This window comes from Eptesicus fuscus, chromosome 17, assembly GCF_027574615.1.
Source record: "Eptesicus fuscus isolate TK198812 chromosome 17, DD_ASM_mEF_20220401, whole genome shotgun sequence".
NCBI classification, from domain to species: Eukaryota; Metazoa; Chordata; class Mammalia; order Chiroptera; family Vespertilionidae; genus Eptesicus; species Eptesicus fuscus.
Genome location: NC_072489.1, coordinates 58,998,376 through 59,014,852, shown reverse-complemented (window position 1 = coordinate 59,014,852; position 16,477 = coordinate 58,998,376). Strand labels below are relative to the sequence as shown.

Here is a 16,477-nt window from a genome sequence, read left to right as displayed (position 1 = left end):
GTGGTATGGATGGTCGTGGTAATTGTGATGTGGTGGTTGGTGATGGCGTTGGTGGTGTTTGGGATGGTGGTGGAGGTGATGGTGTTGTTATTGTTGCTGGTGGTGGTGATAGGGTGGTGATGGTGAGGACCCTAGCTTTCTCACCAAATACCTGTGGGAAATAGATCTCATGGGGACAGTGTGGGTAGGATATCCCTCATTTATGATTGGAAATTTTCCCAGGAAGCTGTTTTGGCAGAGGAAATAATTTGTATTGGGTTCGAGGGGTGTTGTGGCTTCGCAGTGGTCCGCCGAGGCATTATCTAGAGCAGCCGTCGCCAACCTTTCGGACCTCACGGGCCACCCGTGGTCCGCAGCCAACCAGTTGGTGACCGCTGCTCTCGAGCACTGTGCGGGCGGGTCCGATGCAGCAGCAGGGACTTGCGGGGAAATGAGTGTGTTCTGATATCAGATCTGGTGGAGATTTAAACATTAAAAGTGAAACAAAGGCACAAATAGTAGACAGAGGGTCGATTTTTTTGCTCAACGCGTTCAAAAAGATGCTGAGCGGGTCCTGCTTGCGGAGGATCATGGCAGGCGCATTGTGGCTGCATTTGCTGGGGCGGAATCTCTCCTGCCTGCCTTTTATCATCTTCTGCTTTTGTCCTATTCAGCAGCAACTCTATAAGCAAGCAAATAGGTTTCACAGCCTCTCGCTGAGCATTTCTCATCTCTCGCTAAGTATTTCTACCACGCTGCAAAAGCAATTTTATTACAGGACTCTGTCTTTTTGTAGTCAATTGAAATGACTATTAAAATATCACACAGCTCTTCAGGCTCTGCCTGGGCTCCGCTGGGGGAGCCCCGCCCTCGCCGAAGGGGCCTCTCGTCCTAGACGTCCTAGACGTGAAACCTTGGAGCCCAGATCCGCAGGCCTGAGACCTGGGGCCACACAGCCCCGTGCGCCGACTGCTTTTTCTCTTTTAAATCATGGTAAAATATGCATCCCATAGAAGGTACAGCTCTGGCCGTTTTTAGGGGTACAGTTCGGTGGCGTAAGGACAGTGACAGTACTGCACAGCGGTCACTGCCATCCATCTCCAGAAGTTTCTCATCTTGCAAAACGGAAACTCTCCCCATTAAACACTGAGTCCCCCAGGCCCTGGGCACCACCCGTCCACCGTCCGTCCCAATGAGTTTTACGCCTCAGGGCACCTCATGGAGGTGGGATCAGGGCCCCTCATGGAGGTGGGGTCAGGGCCCCTCATGGAGGTGGGATCAGGGCCCCTCATGGAGGTGGGATCAGGGCCCCTCATGGAGGTGGGATCAGGGCCCCTCATGGAGGTGGGATCAGGGCACCTCATGGAGGTGGGATCAGGGCACCTCATGGAGGTGGGATCAGGGCCCCTCATGGAGGTGGGATCAGGGCCCCTCATGGAGGTGGGATCAGGGCCCCTCATGGAGGTGGGATCAGGGCCCCTCATGGAGGTGGGATCAGGGCCCCTCATGGAGGTGGGATCAGGGCCCCTCATGGAGGTGGGATCAGGGCCCCTCATGGAGGTGGGATCAGGGCCCCTCATGGAGGTGGGATCAGGGCCCCTCATGGAGGTGGGACCAGGGCCCCTCATGGAGGTGGGATCAGGGCACCTCATGGAGGTGGGATCAGGGCACCTCATGGAGGTGGGATCAGGGCCCCTCATGGAGGTGGGATCAGGGCCCCTCATGGAGGTGGGACCAGGGCCCCTCATGGAGGTGGGACCGTCCCGCACCTGCCCTGTGACTGCTTATTTCACTTAGCGCCGTGTCCCCAGGGTTCATCCACCTTGTAGGTGTCAGACTTCATTCCTTTCTTTAGACTGAAAAGCGTTCCATCCTGTGTGTAAACCACACATTGTTTATCCACTCACCTGTCGATGGAGACTCTTTTTTAAAAAAACAAAACATTTTTTTTAATTGATGTCAGAGAGGCAGGGAGAGGGCGAGAGAGATACAAACATCAGTGATGAGAGAGAATCATGGATCGGCTGCCTCCTGCCCGCCCCACACCGGAGACTGAACCAGGTGCCCCTGCTCACCGTGCCCTTGCTCATGGTGCCCTTCAGGAAGAACCAGTCTGACCAGTGCGGGGCAGGGCGAGTCCTGGCCTTGTTTAAAGCAGAGAAAGTAAGACCTGCCTCCCATCCAGCATTCAGCAGGTCCGGGCTGCCCAGGTCCGCACCTGGAGCCTCAGGGGACCGCCCTGGGTGTGGGTCCACTGGGCTCACACCCACCTGGCTGGCTGGTCCGCTGGTCCCAGCTGCCCACAGGGGTAGGCTCTCCCCGCCCTTGTGGAGTGCCCCTGCCTGGGGGTGGAGGTGGTGGGTACGGTTCTGGTACTCCACCAGCCTGTGCTCTCCTAAACTGCAATACTTCTTCTACCTTGAGAAGGATGATTAAAGAGATCGAATCTTCCCCCCTATCTCATCTCTGCACCCCTCTGCTGCTGAACACAGTTAAATGCGAAAGGAGATCACTTTCGGGTCAGCTCAGGCTTTTCTTGTTTGTGGGGGGTTTGCAAAGATGGTCCGTCACGAGGGCGGTGGCTTTCTCCCCCAGCCCTGACTGGATGAAAGACACAAAGTGTGGGAAGCGGAGTCTTGTTCTCCCCGTCACGGAAAACAACAAAGCAACCTTCACCCGCAGCCCAGTGTGTTTCCCAAGAAACCTGCGTGCGTTGGGCACCGTGACCTCCGGGCGAGTTGTGAATAGGCGTGCGGTGCTGATCTGTTCTGAAGAAAGATATTAAAATGTCTTTGAATGGTGTCTGTCACTTCAATTAGACTTTGAGAAAAGACTCCTCTACATATTTCTTTTCACATTTATCTTCATCATTCCTCCCACCTGTTCCACCCGGAAGGCACAGAGAATGTTGAATAACAGAGGATGTTCCTTACCTCCCTGCGCCCTGCTCCCTCTCTTTAATTATTTAGATGCGTTCCTTGATTCTAATATCCAGATGTTGCAGGAAGTCCTGCCTCGGGGGATTTTTACTGGCAGAGAAACAATCTCTTTATTCCTAAGAGAGAGAGAGAGGGACCCGCAGGAGTGACTTTGTGAATTTGAAAGTGGTATCCTTTTTAGAAATGTGGGTGTTTTCTCTCTCTCTCTCTCTCTCTCTCTCTCTCTCTCTCTCTCTCTCTCTCTCTCTCTTTCTCCCTCTCCCTCTCTCTCTCTCTCTCTCTCTCTCTCTCTCTCTCTCTCTCTCTCTGTATGTGGAACCATTGAGTGCTTTCCACCACAGTCAAGGAGATGCTAAATCCATAAGGAACTTTCCTCAATTTACCTTACCAGCCTTTCACATCTTTCTTGTTTGTTTGTTTTGTTTTGTTAATCCTCACCCGAGGATGTTTTCCCATTGATCTTTAGAGAGAATGGACGGGAGGGGGAGAGACAGAGAAACATCACTGTGAGAGAGACACATCCATTGGTTGCTTCTCGCATGGGCCCAACCAGGGCCGGGAGGAACCTGCAATCAGGTACCTGCCCTTGACCAGAATCGAACCTGGGACCCTTCCGTCCCAGGGCCGACGCTCTAGCCACTGAGCCAACCCAGCTAGGGCCACGGCATCTTTTTTATGATGATGGCACAATAGACGTGCTGCAAGGTGAGCCGTTTAACCGCTGCTAGGTGTCCGGCTCTGTGCCGTTAAGCACATGCACACTGTTGTGCAGCCACCCGCCTCCAGAACTTTCCGTCTTCCCCCACTGGAACGCTCCACCCACCCATGAAATATTTGTTGTTGTTTTTACACCCATTAAACATTAACTCCCCACGCCCCTCCCCTGCGCCTTGGGCAGTCACCACCCTGCTTTCCGCCTGTCGCTGTGGACGTGACTGTTCCGGAACCTCCTGTGCGTGCACGTGTACAGGGCCTGGCCTGTGTGTCCGGCTTATTTCATTGAGCGCGGTGTCCTCCAGGCGGCATGGGCGGGTCACATCCCCTGTGAAGGCTGGATGGCTTTTCATCGTGGGCAGAGACCCGACTTTGCTGACGTTCATCTGCCCATGGCCTCTAGGGCTGCTTCCACCGCGCAGCTGCCGTGAAGACTGCTGCTCTGGACACGCTGCACCAGTATCTACCCAGGGCCCCGCCTGCGTCCTCTTGGGGGCACACCCAGAAGGGGTGTCTATACAATCTGTGTTTTCCGGGCGCGGCCAGTGTGCGAAAGGCCTGTTCCCCAGAGACCAGCTCGTGGCTGACTTTCCTCCCTGGGCAGCACTGCTCTGCTGTCCTCTGACCCCAGCCCGTGCTGGACGGAGCAGGAGCCCCTGGAGTCCCAGGACCCGCGGAGGGTGTTATTGGCAGGGACTAGATAAACGTGTGTGGGGCTCATGGACCTGGGGAACAGCAGAGGACAGCCCTTTAGAAGGAAGCTGGGCAGGGGTGCTGACAGGGCACTCCCCCCCCCCCACCACCTGTCTCCTTCGGGGCAGGGCCTGCGTTTCCCCAGCCCTGAGAGATGGGTGCTACTGGGCACTTTTTTCCAACTGAAGGCAAGTCAGAGCGAATGAGATCGCAGACGGAACAATTCACTTTCGCAAACTGACTTTTTAAAAGAATGAGTTAACTTTTTATTGCTGCTTGCCATCCTGAAGTCACGTTTCAGGAGGCCGGGCCCGGGGTGGAGGAGCTGCCCCGAGCCGACGCCGGGAGGGACGGGCGGTCAGGCTCGCCTCTTGGGCGCTTCCAGGAGGCCGGGCGCTGATGGCGGACTGTCTCGTCACACGGGAGAGACCTAACCAGGGCCTGGAAAGCGGATCTGTGTCTCCCTCTCCTAGTGATGAAAGACTCTTGGTCCCCTAGATCTTTCTGTAAAGGGCAAGATCATGTTGAAGCGGAACAAACGATACAGTTTTTGCTTTCACTCCATCACCGACCTCACACACAGGCGCATGTTGTGATCTGGTTAAATTCAGTGAGTTTTTGTCGAGTGCCCGCAAGGCACGTGGAAAATCCAATGAGTAAATGTTTGTCCTCCCCAAGGAGTTTGTGCAAGTGCCTGGCTTTGGTTGAGGGAGAAAGTCAGAATTCAGTGAGGGTCTGCAGAAGGTGAAATTAAAGGCAGGCCTTGCAGACAGGAGGGGTCTCCAGAGGTACAGGAGGAGGGGCCTTCCCAGAGTGCGGAGTGGCTTATAGCAGGCCCTGAGGTGGGGGGAGGTGGAGTGAGGGGAGAGATGAGATTGGAAAGGTGGGTTGCAGTCAGACCACCTAGGATTCTGAATGCTGAGCCGGAGGATGTAGCCGCCGATGAGAAAGCGAAGGGAAATGGTGCAGTGCTTTAGAGCCAGAGTTAAAGAAGACAGCTCTGGTGCCGGAGAGAGGAGCGTTTATACGGTTAATATAAACTGAGCTGGGAGACCGGCCAAAATACTACTTTTCATTTCAGTGAGAGATGGTGAGGATGTGGGCCAGGCACAGTGGGGTGGTGGAGACAGCCTGGAAGAAACACCTGGGTCCCACGGCTGCTGAATTCCCTGTGCCAACTCGAGCGAGTCACACCCCTCTCTGTAGGACTCCGTTACATCGGCTGATGGCTTGTAGTGTTTTTTTCTCTGATGTCAGAGTAGTCAAGTGCGTCTTATTATTTTTCTCGAAAGGAAATTATGTTTCCTCAAATCCTTTTTCTGCACCCATTGAGATGATCAGGTGATTTTTTTTTATCCTTTACTCCGTTAATGTGGTTGAATTATATTGATGGGTTTTCGGAGGTCAAACCAGCCTTGCATTTCTGGAATTACTCCCAGCTTGGGTTTTTCTGTGTAAGGAATGAGGCATCATTAGCACCAGGCTTTAGACACTGGTGGCCTTTAGGACTGCACGGACCTGTGTGCCTGCCAGGGGACTTCCGGCTGGATGTCGTCATTTGCCACCAGGAGGTCAGTCTGAGGCCCAGAGATGACTGACTCTGGCCGAGGATTGAGGATGAGACGGTGCAGGGCTTTATCACTGTGGCCCTTGGTCCTCTGGCCTCTGGCGCCCTACAGCCCCTCCACTGACTGCTCACACATGGGCAGACTAAGCTGCTGGAAACCCTGATGAGGGGAATGGGAAAAACTCTGTGTCCACCTCACAGGACTATTGTGAGGGTTAAATTAGTCTGAGCATGTGAAGCACTTATCTCAATGCCTAGCCCATGGACTATACTCAGTAAATGTCAGCCAGTACATAGCAGCAGCAGCACTGTCAGCATCATTATCATCATTATTATTACCATCCTCACCATCACCATCCTCACCATCACCATCACCATCATCATCACCATCACCAGCACCATCACCACCATCAACATCATCATCATCATCACCATCACCATCATCATAACTCCATCATCAGCACTATCACCACCATCAGCACTATCACCACCATCACTATCATTACCACCATCCTCATCATCAGAATCACCATCATCACCATCATCATTATCATCACCATCATCACTTCCATCACCATTACTGTTATCACCATCACCATAACAATCCCCATCATCATCCTCATCATCAGAATCACCATCACCATTACCATCACCATAACCATCATCATCACCATCACCATCATCATAATCACCATCAGCAGCACTATCACCACCATCACTATCATTACCACCATCCTCATCATCAGAATCACCATCATCATTATCATCACCATCATCACTTCCATCACCATTACTGTTCTCACCATCACTATCCCCATCCCCATCATCACCATCATCATCAGAATCACCATCACCGCCTTCATGATTCCTGGCGTTCCGCTATCACCCATCAGCCGCAGCAGCGTCATTCGTAGCACCCTCACCGTCAGTCCTGTTCACAGTATGGGTGCACGTGGAAGCCCCTCTGTGATTGCTGAGCTGCAGGTCTCTCCTCACACCCTGGGTGGCGTTGTCAGGGTGAGCAGATGGGGCAGGGGGCAGGCCTTTCCCTCGTCACATCTCTGGTGCATGTGAGCTCCGTGGGCAAAAGCTTGGGGAAAAAGGATCCGGGCTGCTGCTGGCTCTTCCGGAAACAGACCACAGCTCCGTCCTGGGGAAGACCCCCTGCTGGTTTATCCCCACATCCTTCCCGGTCCAGTTCGCACCAGAGCCGCAGCCCAGGATCGAGAGGTTCCTGTGCCGCTGCAGGTGGGCCCAGGGCCCCGTCCCTAGCCGGGCTTTTAGAGGGGGGAGTGGGTTTGAGGAGGAGGAGGAACACGGTGGGCACGCAGCCCACCGGACAGAGGCGGCGGCTGGCACACTCCCGAAGGGGTGGATGGACATGCGGGGACCACGTTCTCTCGTGGCGCTGTTCTCCGATCTCAGCTGATCAGAAAAGTGAAGGCGACACGTTGGGCGCCTGGCGAAGGGGCTGCCGTCTGCGCTCTGTCAAGGGAAGGCATTGAAAACGCAGATGCCATCCGTCTCCACCGCCCTCCTCCCGGCGAGGACGCGCCCACGCCTTCTCGTCCCTGCGCCCCCTCCCCAGAAAGGGCAGCTCTGAGAGGCCAAGGAATCAGAAGCAGGAGTCGCCTTTTCCGTGGAATGCTTTGCGTTTCTTTAAGAAACAATAAACGTTTTTCCTCACCTTTCTATCACCCCAAGAATCGGGGCACCCCAGTCACAGACTTGTCCGAGTTGGATGCCTGCAGGGGTCCCTGCTCCCGCTGCCCTCCGTGAAGGAATAAACCACGGAGCACCACTCAACGCTGTTCGTCACCCCCCCTGCGTGCTCTCCTGTCGCTGCTGTGACCAAACCCCACAGCATCGGGCTGCACCAGCACGCACTTCTGAGCTTACCGTTCTGGGGCCGCTTCCTTCTGGAGCCTCGGGGGGTCCCTGAGGTGCCTCTTGCAGCCTCTAGAGCGCCCACGCCCCGTGGCGGGCGGCCCCTTTCTGGCTCACCTTGACTTCGGCTGCCGTCATCACGCCTCCTCTCTGACTCTGACCCCCCGACTCCCTCTTACATGGACCTTGAGATTACATTGGGCTCAGGTGGGTCATCCAGGACGGGCACCCCCACCTCAAGGCCCTTCACCCCTCATCACAGCCACCATGAAAGGTGCCATCTTTGCGGCGTCGAGGGATTCGGACGTGGATGACTTTGGGGCCATTGTGTGACCTACCACCCCTCCCCTCTAACTCCCACTCTTGTCCAATGATCTTGGAAAGGAGAGTTTTGTGTTTTAAAAATACACATATGTTTTATTTCAGAGAGGAAGGAAGAGGGAGAGAGAGGGATAGGAACATCAACGATGAGAGATGATTGGTTGGCTGCCTCCAAACTAGGGATCAAGCCCGCAACCTGGGCATGTGCCCTTAACCGGGAAACGGACTGTGACCTCCTGCTTCCTAGGTCGATGCTCAACCACCGAGCCACGCCGGTCGGGCGAAAGTTGAGTCTTTATTTTGGCTTTAACATAGGACTGCTTAGGCAGTGAATCTAAGGACAGGCTGGGGACTGGGCAGCCTGCCTTGTGGCCCTAAGCTCTTCTATGTAATTTGGGGTTACGGCTGGGCAGCCTGCCTTGTGGCCCTAAGCTCTTCTATGTAATTTGGGGTTACAGGCATAATCCCTCAGAGGCCTTTTTTCCTTCATCCATAAAAGCAGGGTCTTAGGCTCATATCATAGTTAAAGATGAAAGTTCTGTAGTCACGTGTGAGAACTTCTCACCGGCTGCTGCCTGCGTTCTTCAGAGAGGGCGGGCGGGCGGGGCTCCCGGCTTCTGCCTGTGCCTCACAGACCGGCGTGGGCCCGGTACTTACAGTGGGTGCGTTCGTTTGTTTCATTTTTATTCTTTATGATGTGTTTTTGTGTTTTTTTGTGTTTTTTCACGTCTATAACCGCATTGGCACGCCGGCAGGGATGCCGTTCAGAGCGGTGCTGAATGCACTTATGGCTCCTCCAGGCTTGGGAACACGGCTGTGCCGACCTGGGACGGGCTGGCATATGCCCTGAGCTTCCTGTACCTGACGCAGTTATTTCCTGTAAAAGACTCACCATAAAATGCTAAATAAACCTAAAAAACTGTTATTACCGTTTACGTCCGTGGAGGACATTACATTTTTATGAATTTTGGTGAAATATAGGAAACTCCCTGCAAAAGTGGCATTTCCTGCATGTACATGGCTTTAGCGGTGTTAACATTTCCGCAAACGTGACAGCGTGCCGGCTCTGGCTTTTTAAAAAGGATTCTGGGCCCCACCAGCGTGGCCCCGTGGTTGAGCGTCAACCTACGAGCCAGGAGGTCAGGGTTCGATTCCTGATCAGGGCACATACCCTGGTTATGGGCTTGATCCCCAGTGTGGAGCGTGCAGGAGGCAGCCCATCAAATGATTCTCTTTCATCATTGATGTTTCTCTCTCTCTCTCCCTCTCCCTTCCTCTCTGAAATCAATCCTATCTAATAAAGAGGGAATATGCTAATTGACCCTCACACCATCATAAAGATGGCAGTGCCCACAGCCAATAAGGAGGGAATATGCTAATTGATTGCCCTGCCCTCAAAGATGGTGGTGCCCACAGCCAATAAGGAGGGAATATTCTAATTGACTGCCCCACCCTCAAAGATGGCGGCACCCAGTCTCCTCAGCCCCCCAACCGCCCAGGGCCAGCCTGAGGCGCAGGCAAGCCTTGGATGGCGGCTGCCCAGCCGACACTCGAGGCGCAGGCAATCCTCCGATAGTGGCTGCCCAGCTGCCCAGGGCTGGCCAAGGCTCAGGTAACCAGGGCCGGCTGAGGCTTGCACTGCCGGCAGTGGCAGCAGCAGAGGTGTGATGGGGCGTTGCCTTCCCCTGATTGCCAGGTCGCCTCCTGCCCCTGAGGGCTCCTGGACTGTGAGAGGGGGCAGGCCAGGCTGAGGGACCCCCCCTCCAGTGCATGAATTTTCATGCACCGGGCCTCTAGTAAAAATATATAAAAGGATTCTGGTAGCGACAGAGCCTTGACTGCAGTAAAAACAAAAACTCCGACCACAGCGCGAGCCCTGGCCACGCTGGGATGTTTGGAGAAGGGGTTCAAAGAGCAAACAGCCCTGGCCAGCTTGGCTCAGTGCTCAGAGCGTTGGCCATAGGTCCAAAGGGTCTCAGGTTTGATTCCTGGTCAAGGACACGTACCTCAGTTGCAGGTTCAATTCCTGGCCCCAGTCGGGGTGCAAGCAGGAGGCAAGCAATTGATGTTTCTCTCTCTTTCCTCTCTCTTCCCCCCTCTCCCTCTCTTCCACTCTCTCTAAAAAAAATCAATGGGAAAAATATCCTTGGGTGAGGATTAAATAAATAAATAAAGAGCAAACATACTTGGACCTGGCTTTGCGGAAGAGGTGGCACGGGGGGCGGGGGACGGGGGGGCCCAGTTGGCGAGGGGAGGGTACCTTGGTGCACACGGGGGTGGGAGGTGTGGCCTCTTCCTCTCAGGGCGGGACTCGAGGTGAGGTGGTCAGATGCTGGGGTGCGCCGTGCTTGCCGGGGGAGCTTGCACGCACATGATGTGAACAGGAGAATTTTCGGGATGGACCTGACGGGAGCCTAGTCTGGCGGGCGTTCGGGATGGATGGACGGGAAACTGGTCGGGCCCTTGGAGATGGGTTTACACGGAGGACGGCGTCTCCTTCGGTGGAACCCATTGCGGAGGAGGGACATCACTGTCTCTTTGGGGGTGTTAAATCGAGAGTGGGCGCAGTGAATAATTTCTGGGTCTCGGACACTTTCTGACATCTTGTTTTGCTGTGACAGCTCTTTACCGCCTGACGTGGGAGAGCGGGTGTGGCCGGGACTTCCCTCATCGCTCTGTCGGTGCCCGTCCGCGGGAGCGGGCCCTGCCTCCTGTGGGGACGGGGACTCGGGCTTTTGGGGATGTGTCGAGCCTGGCCCGTGCTCAGGGTCTTCTCTCCATGCTGGACACACGTTTGCGTGTCTGATCGTAACGTGGCTCTTCGGCTGCCTGTCAGCGCTGGTTGTATGACGTGTTTAAAACCCATTCGGTTTCCTAAGTTTCAGGCCAGAGTTAGGAGGAAGTCATCGAGGAAAACATGTACTAATGGGAAGGGAAGGCAGGCCGTCCAGTGAGAAGTCGGGTGCTAACCGCATCCTCAGTTTTCCTCCTGTTACACGTGTTTCTCAGCCAGAAAAGGAGTCACGTCCCGAGACAAGGCACAGCGTGGAGGGAGGCACAAAAGGGCGATGTTGTCTGCTTCCATGTAGGCGAGGCCGCCGGCCGCCAGGTGATGGGGCGGCGGGCGGGAGGAACGGGGCGCGGCTGCTGAAAGGGCGCGGGGCTTCTGTTTGCAGCGACGAGGAGGGTTTGGAAGTCGGTGGTGGCGGCGGCAGCACAACCTGTGTTACGAATGCCACTCGCCTGCACACGGGAACCCGGGTGGGAAGGCACCTTCCCAGCACGGCCGTTTTACCCCAGTCGAGGTCCCTTCCTCGTTGTCTGGCACCGTGAGGAGTTAGGCATTTCGCCTACGTGAACGACGAGCCTTTGTTCTTGTCTCCTGAAGGGAAAGGCCCCTCTCGTGGGTGTGGGAGAGGAGGGTCCCGGCGAGGGCGGGCTGCGTGTTCATGTGTGGAAGAGCCCACCGGCCTCGCCACCTCCGTGACGCCTCCCCGCCTTTCTCCTCCACAGCCTTCTACAACTACGACGCCCGCGGCGTGGACGAGCTCTCCCTGCGGATAGGAGACACCGTGCACATCCTGGAAACCTACGAAGGTGCGTATCCCGCCGGGCCCTGCGCGGGGCGGTCTGGGCAGTGGGCGCGTCCCGGCGCCGGGGCAGAGCGTTCCCTGGGTGAGAGCGCACACGCACATGCACACGCACACGCCTTCCTCGTGGGGTCTGTTTTCTTGCGTGGCGGACGGTCAGGTGAGGCTTCGTGGGGTCTGTTTTCTTGCGTGGCGGACGGTCAGGTGAGGACGGCAGCAAGGCCGTTGCTTATTTCACGAAGGCCTAATAGAGATGGAATGGAAGCGGGAAGTTCCTTCTGTTTAGTGTCCTGATTCTTGTCTGTGCCCTGGACCTGCAGCGCTGGAGTATTAGGACGATGCTCACACCAAGTGAGCTGCCCAACCCGGGTAAAATAATCCCTTTTATTTTAACCTCTAACATTGTTTTGTTGAAAAAACGGTTTTCATTACAAACAAAACACAAAAACACACCTCCTCGGTTCCTTTTTGGCAGGTGCATGTGATTCCTGACTGATACTAACCGCCCACTTGAGAAAAATTCTCAAAAGGCATTGAGAGGGTTTGGTGTGGAAGTCCGTTTGGAGGTGTGATGGGAACGGAGGCTTCTCCGTGCTCTCGCTTCCGTCAGTCGCGTCCTCAGGGGAACCAGCCTGGTCGTTTCTTACGTCCTTTTCTTTTCTAAATCCGTGACCCCGCTTTCTGAGGTCACGGAGCGGTCGGAGCCGGTCAGAGCCGCGCGGGCGGGGCCCGGGAGGCGGCTGCTCTGGGCGCCCCGCGGATGAGCCGGTGCCGGCGGGGTGGCCCAGGCCCTGGGTTCCCGGCGGTGTTTTTCCTGGGGAGTGTTGGTAGGTTCCTGTGCCCTGTGGCCGCTGCTGCACAGGCTGGCTTTTACCTTCTGCAGGTCCGGGGTTCGGGGAGATGGAGTTGAGTGGTTGGTGCTTTATGTCCGGCTCGAAGGGGTGGCTCCCAGATAGCAGAGGAGCCAAAAGGAGCGACGAAAACCCAACGTTTCAGCAGCAAAGTTGCTTTCAGGTTGGGCGTAGCCAAACCCTCCCCCGGGGGCGCCGGGGTGGGGAGGACCGGCCGCCGTCCCATCGTCACCAGCAAGCACACTGCAGACCAGGCTCGGAGATGCGCTCTGCACGCCGGTGAGCGCGCTGGGCTTTCAGGCACCGGGCGAGCCCCGACTGCTCCGTGTCCCGGGAGGCGCCTGAGACAGGCGTAGGCCAGGCCACACACCCACGTTCCCGCCCCTCATTCCCCAGGTGCTGGCTTAGACCCCCGTCCCCCTCGCACCCTGTACCCCACACACGTCCGACGGAAAGAAAGAGAAGGCGTTGGCAGCGTCTACCTCGGGGCAGATGTTAACGCCACAGAATCAGGGCCCGTCCTCGGGGGAGGCGTCGTGGTGATGGACGGCCTAGGGCGCTTGCAGCTTTTACAGCTGATCGGCAGCTCGCTGGTCTGCTCTCGGCGTCCGTTAACCCTGCCTGCAGGAGACGGAGAGAAATTAAGCCGAGGTGAAGGACCGGACCTCTCCTCTCAGACACCTTCCTCATCTGAAGGGAGCACCTTTTTGCTCTCTGGCCGGGGCAGCTGTAGCGGAACCCTGGTTACTGGACACGGCGGTGACATCATTCCTGGGCAGATAGCAGTTCCCGGGGCAGCGGGGGGCGCGGGGACTGCGACATCCTGTCCTTCCTTCATCGGAGGAATGTCCTTGTTGAAGGGGGGTCCTTAGCGAGTCCGTGATCCTGTCAGACATTTAACTTAAAAAATTACCTGGAGAGCAGCAGGCGTTTGACTTTTGGGCCGGCATCCTGAGAAGGGACCTTCCGTGAGCATGCATCTGCAGGGCTAGCCACTCTTCCACGTTTTGCCTGGTGGTGTGGTTCAGTGGTTGAGCGTCGACCTAGGAACCAGGAGGTCAGGGTTCGATTCCCGGTCAGGGCACGTGCCTGGGTTTTGTGCTCGATCCCAGTAGGGGGCGTGCAGGAGGCAGCCGATCCATGATTCTCTCTCATCGTTGATGTTTCTTTCCATCCCTCTGTCCCTCTCCCTTCCTCTCTGAAATCAATTAAAGTATTTTTAAAAAATTAAAAAAAATCTTCCGAGGTTTGATGAGAATCCTGCTCTCTTTGTAAAGACCTTTCGTGGGCAATGAACCCCCATATTTTGGAAACTGTCTTTGGGTTTGAATCAGAACCCCGTCAGAGAAAGGCATCTGGGGAAAGAGTTGGGGCCTCGGGAGACGTGGCGGTTTTACCACCATCCAACAGCGGTGGGATAACTGTTTTTCTGCTCGTTCCTCCTGTTCTGTTTACATTCCACGCAGCGTGCGAGAGTTCGGTCCTTCCTCCTGCTTTCCTCCCCCTGCTCCCGCTTTCCCTCCACGAAAATTTATTTCTGTTTGTCAAATTTGATTTTCTTCTGCTGTGTGATCCTTCTCAGGATATTACTGAGATTGCTCCAGAGAATATAAAATTTCGCAAGGATCACTCTTTATATTAAGTTTCAAAAAAACGAATTTGCCCTCCGGCGATGATTAATTTCTCTGTCTCTGGCTCCTAAAGGCTGGGGGCGTGGGCGGGAAAAGGAAGTGTGTAGGTCACTGGAGGTGGAAGGAGCTGTGAGGGGTGGTGGAGGACACCCCCTGCCTTTAGAGGGCCCAGGGTCGGGCTGCCCCGAGATCACGGAGGTTTATGAAGTGACTCTCATGTGGCCACGCACGTGCCCGGCCTGCTGCCCGCTCATTCCCATCGGGATCTCAGGGGGCGGGATGCTGACTCGGAGGGACGCTCAGGCATTGCACCGAGATTAGGGAGTTATTATTATTATTTTTTATTTTTATTTTTTGGAACCATTCCTTTGATGAAACCACAGTCTCTGTGCTGCTGCAAGATTCGGGGTTTGCCTCCTGCGGGCCTGAGGGAGCCCTCCGCCTGGGAGCGCTCGGAGGGCAGAGGCTGGGTCTGATCTGCCCGCAGCCGAGCGCTGCCAGCCTGGCGCCTGGCACATGGCTGTGGGCGCAGGCACCCGAGGATCAGTGCACACAGGCCCGGGAGGAAACCCCGAGGGTTCGCTTCTGCTCAGGAAGGCCGTTACTGGGCGAGCTGCCTCTGCAGGAGAGCGGGGGACAGGGTGCCCGCGCTCACCGCCTGCCCCCTCCCCCCTCCCCCCGCGAGCCCGTGGCTGTGTGTGCGGGGTTTGTTGCTCCTGTCCTTGCCGGAGGGCGTGCCTCTGGTTTTCGTGGGTGTGCGTGTGGGTGTGCGTGTGGGTGTGCGTGTGGGTATGCGTGTGGGTGTGCGTGTGGGTGTGCGTGTGGGTGTGCGTGTGGGTGTGCGTGTGGGTGTGCGTGTGGTCGCGCTCCCGGTCTGCTCCTGCCCGTCCCGTGCAGAGGCCCTCCTGCCGTCTGGGGACATGGAGTCCGTGGCTCCCGCTGCCTGTGGGCGGCCCCACATCTTACTCCCTGCCCTCCGGGTGCCCCCCCCCCCCGCCTCCACTTCCCCCCACCCTGGGTCCCGCAGCCCTGAGCTTCCTGCCTTTGGCCACTTCCCGTTTCTGAGCTAATTCCGACACCCCGGCTTCTGAGGGTTGACGTCGGTGCAGCGTAAACCCCGTGTGTGGTTAAGTGTGGGGCTCGGCCCAGCACGCACCCTCCACGTGCCGGGGGGTTCTGGGCGCCGTCCTTAGGTTCCTGCGGGGCAGACGGAGTCGGACTGTGCGCTGTTGGTGCACTTTCTCCGAGTGCGTGGCCTCAAGTGACTTCAGGGCGACGGGGCTAAGGACACTGATGCCAGGCTGTGTGGGGGTGCTGGGGGGCTGGTGCTGGCATGGACCCATGGGCATTTGCAGGGACAGTCTCTGCCCTCAGCCTGAGGGCGGTGCCAGGGTGTGGTCAGGCCTGGCCCCTCTTTGAAGGGACTCTTCCCTGTAGAACGGAACTCCTGCCGACAGCTGCCCCGTGTCGGCCTCCACGCCCCCCCTGCTGTCTTCCCCTCCCCGCGGAGGGATGGGGGCCTGAGTGGGGGCCGGACCCCGAGGGGGTTGGGCCGGGGCCGGGGCTGCTGCTTCCTGCCGGGGGCCTGGGCCACAGAAGCACTTTGTGAGACCCTCGCCGCCCCGGGGCCCAGCTCCTTGGCGGGAAGCGGCAGGAAGTCAGCTCTCAATGGCATGTCTGTTGTGGGGCAGCTCTCCATCCGAGGAGGCTGGCATTTGCACTTGGCAGGGACCCCACCGCCAGTCAGACAGAGGGAGGGGCGGGAGGACGCATTCTCGGGAGCCTGCCGGTGGGCAAAGGGATCCTCCTCGGAAGCCTGGTGCCTAGCTTCGAGCGACACCTTCCAGGCCCTGTGGCAGGTGGGGGCGAGGAGCCGGTGGCTGCCCGGTCAGGCCCTCCCAGCCTCCAGCACAGTCTGCAGACAGCCCCAGGGTATATCCCCGACGGCTGGGATTGCTCAGGCCTGGGGCCTCCCAGGCTCAGCAAAGCGATGCGTCCTCCGCGTGAGGGGCGGTCAGGGCCCCAAGACGTCTCCTTGCACTAACCCTCTCGACTTTGTGTTTGTTTAGGGTGGTACCGAGGCTACACCCTGAGAAAAAAGTCTAAGAAGGTAAGTGCTCTTCTTATTGAACCGGGCGCACGCCCCTCCGTAAATCCGCCCGTGAGAGGAGATCGGTTCCCTCTCCTTCGCGCCTGGCCTTCTCCTCGTGCCTCTTCCTTGGAAGTTAAACTCTGTGGGGGCTGCAGTGCGGACCGCCCTCGAGCCTGTTCTGGCCAACGTGTGCGTAGGAGCTGCAGCTGCGTG

At 56.7% G+C, this 16,477-nt stretch overlaps 1 protein-coding gene across 1 annotated transcript in view; it reads left to right on the top strand.

Annotated features, from left to right (window-relative positions):
- DOCK1 (dedicator of cytokinesis 1) overlaps window positions 1-16,477 on the top strand; it is a 305,731-nt gene that overhangs the window by 25,845 nt on the left and 263,409 nt on the right. The window contains exons 2-3 of the mRNA XM_054728710.1: window positions 11,614-11,697; window positions 16,242-16,282. Of these exons, the coding sequence (XP_054584685.1) occupies window positions 11,614-11,697; window positions 16,242-16,282 (125 nt within the window). The remainder of the gene's footprint in view (window positions 1-11,613; window positions 11,698-16,241; window positions 16,283-16,477) is intronic.